Source organism: Molothrus ater, chromosome 2, assembly GCF_012460135.2.
Source record: "Molothrus ater isolate BHLD 08-10-18 breed brown headed cowbird chromosome 2, BPBGC_Mater_1.1, whole genome shotgun sequence".
Classification (NCBI taxonomy): Eukaryota; Metazoa; Chordata; class Aves; order Passeriformes; family Icteridae; genus Molothrus; species Molothrus ater.
Window position 1 is genome coordinate 90,334,701 of NC_050479.2, and position 1,401 is coordinate 90,336,101.

The 1,401-nt window shown below is 51.1% G+C and overlaps 1 protein-coding gene across 1 annotated transcript; it reads right to left on the minus strand.

Annotated features, from left to right (window-relative positions):
- Positions 1-225: 225 nt before the first annotated feature.
- On the minus strand, positions 226-1,401 carry TENT5C (terminal nucleotidyltransferase 5C). The gene has a single exon (XM_036388159.2). The coding sequence runs from the start codon at positions 1,399-1,401 to the stop codon at positions 226-228; it is 1,176 nt and encodes a 391-aa protein (XP_036244052.1).

The following is a 1,401-nucleotide window of genomic DNA, read 5'->3' on the forward strand; positions in this document are numbered from 1 at the left end:
TCTTCTCCCCATGAAGAGGTAATAAGGCTTTTTGGCATTTGTAGAGATACTCTTAAAGATTCATAGCAGGTCACCTGGCTGCATAATCCCACTGCACACCAGGAAATGGACAGTCTGATACAGTCATGTTTCCATTAGAGAACATCCAACTGACACTTATTAATTGTCTATATTTACACTCTTTGCTTTCAGCAGTCTCCAGCCAGGAGCACTCGAGGGGAGCGATCAATTGCAAGGCAACCAGGTGGGGTAGGACTGGCTGTACAGCACAGGAGCACTTGCCAGGTAGTAGTTACTGAAATTTGCATCGCTGACATAAGGTGCTGGCTGGTAGTAACAGGTCACATTAGTGGCATTAGGGATGACATTCTGTTCTGCCAGCACCTTGAGTGCCAGCAGAGAAATCAAATTGAGAGTCTGCCTCCGCTCGTGCCCCATGAGGCAGACGGTGCTCTCATTCACCACCCGGCGCAGAATCATGAGGTAGTCGTACTTGCTCCTCTCTTCTTTGGAGAAGTGGTTCTGGAGGTAGGTCTCCAGCTTGCGCTGCTGATCCAGGATGTCTGGGAAGTCTATGAAGAACCGGGAGCACATGTAGCGCTCCAGCGTTTTGATCTCGTCCTTATCCATGGGCCTGAAGTCTCGTACCAAGAGGTTGCTGTACTTCAGCAGCCCACCACCTCGGATCTCCTCAGGATTTTTGGTAGCTATCAGCTTGTTCTGGAGGTGATCAAAAGCTGCTTCAAAGTCTCCATACATGCTCTCCCCAATCACCGTTGGGTGGAAGTGCTCTGACATGGGGGTTTCTGAGTAGTTATAGTAAAAGAGCAGGGAGTCCAGAATGATCTGGAACGAGTCCACGCTGAACTCAAACTGCCGCCGAATGCAGTCCACAAACTTAAGCTCCACATTTTTGCCATGCTTGTTGGAAAGTGATATCAAGCTCCAGCGGTCAGTCTCCGTGCACACTTTGACCAGCTTCTGGATGTAGGCTTCCTTCAGTGTCACGGGACTGATTTTCAGCTTGCTCACTCCTTCCGGCAGGAAATTCAAGAGGGATCGCAAGACCACATCTCGGACTAACTGAAACTCTGCCTCACTTGGAAGAGAAACTTGAAAAATGAGATCGAGGTCTTTGCATCCCAGCCCATTATCCTTCACCAGGACGTGACCAGCTGCAGAGCCGTTCAGACGGACATCGTGGACCATGATGCCCGCCTCACTCAGCCGGCTCCGAACCGTCTGGACAATGTCCTTCAGCGTTATCTGCAGCGTCGGGAAGTTCCCCCGGCCGTGGATGGGAACCACCTCTGTGAGAACCTCATGCAGACGGCTGACCTGCTCCCAGTTCAGGACACTGCAGGACATGGAGTCTGCTCCACTGCTTCCTTTGCCTGCCAT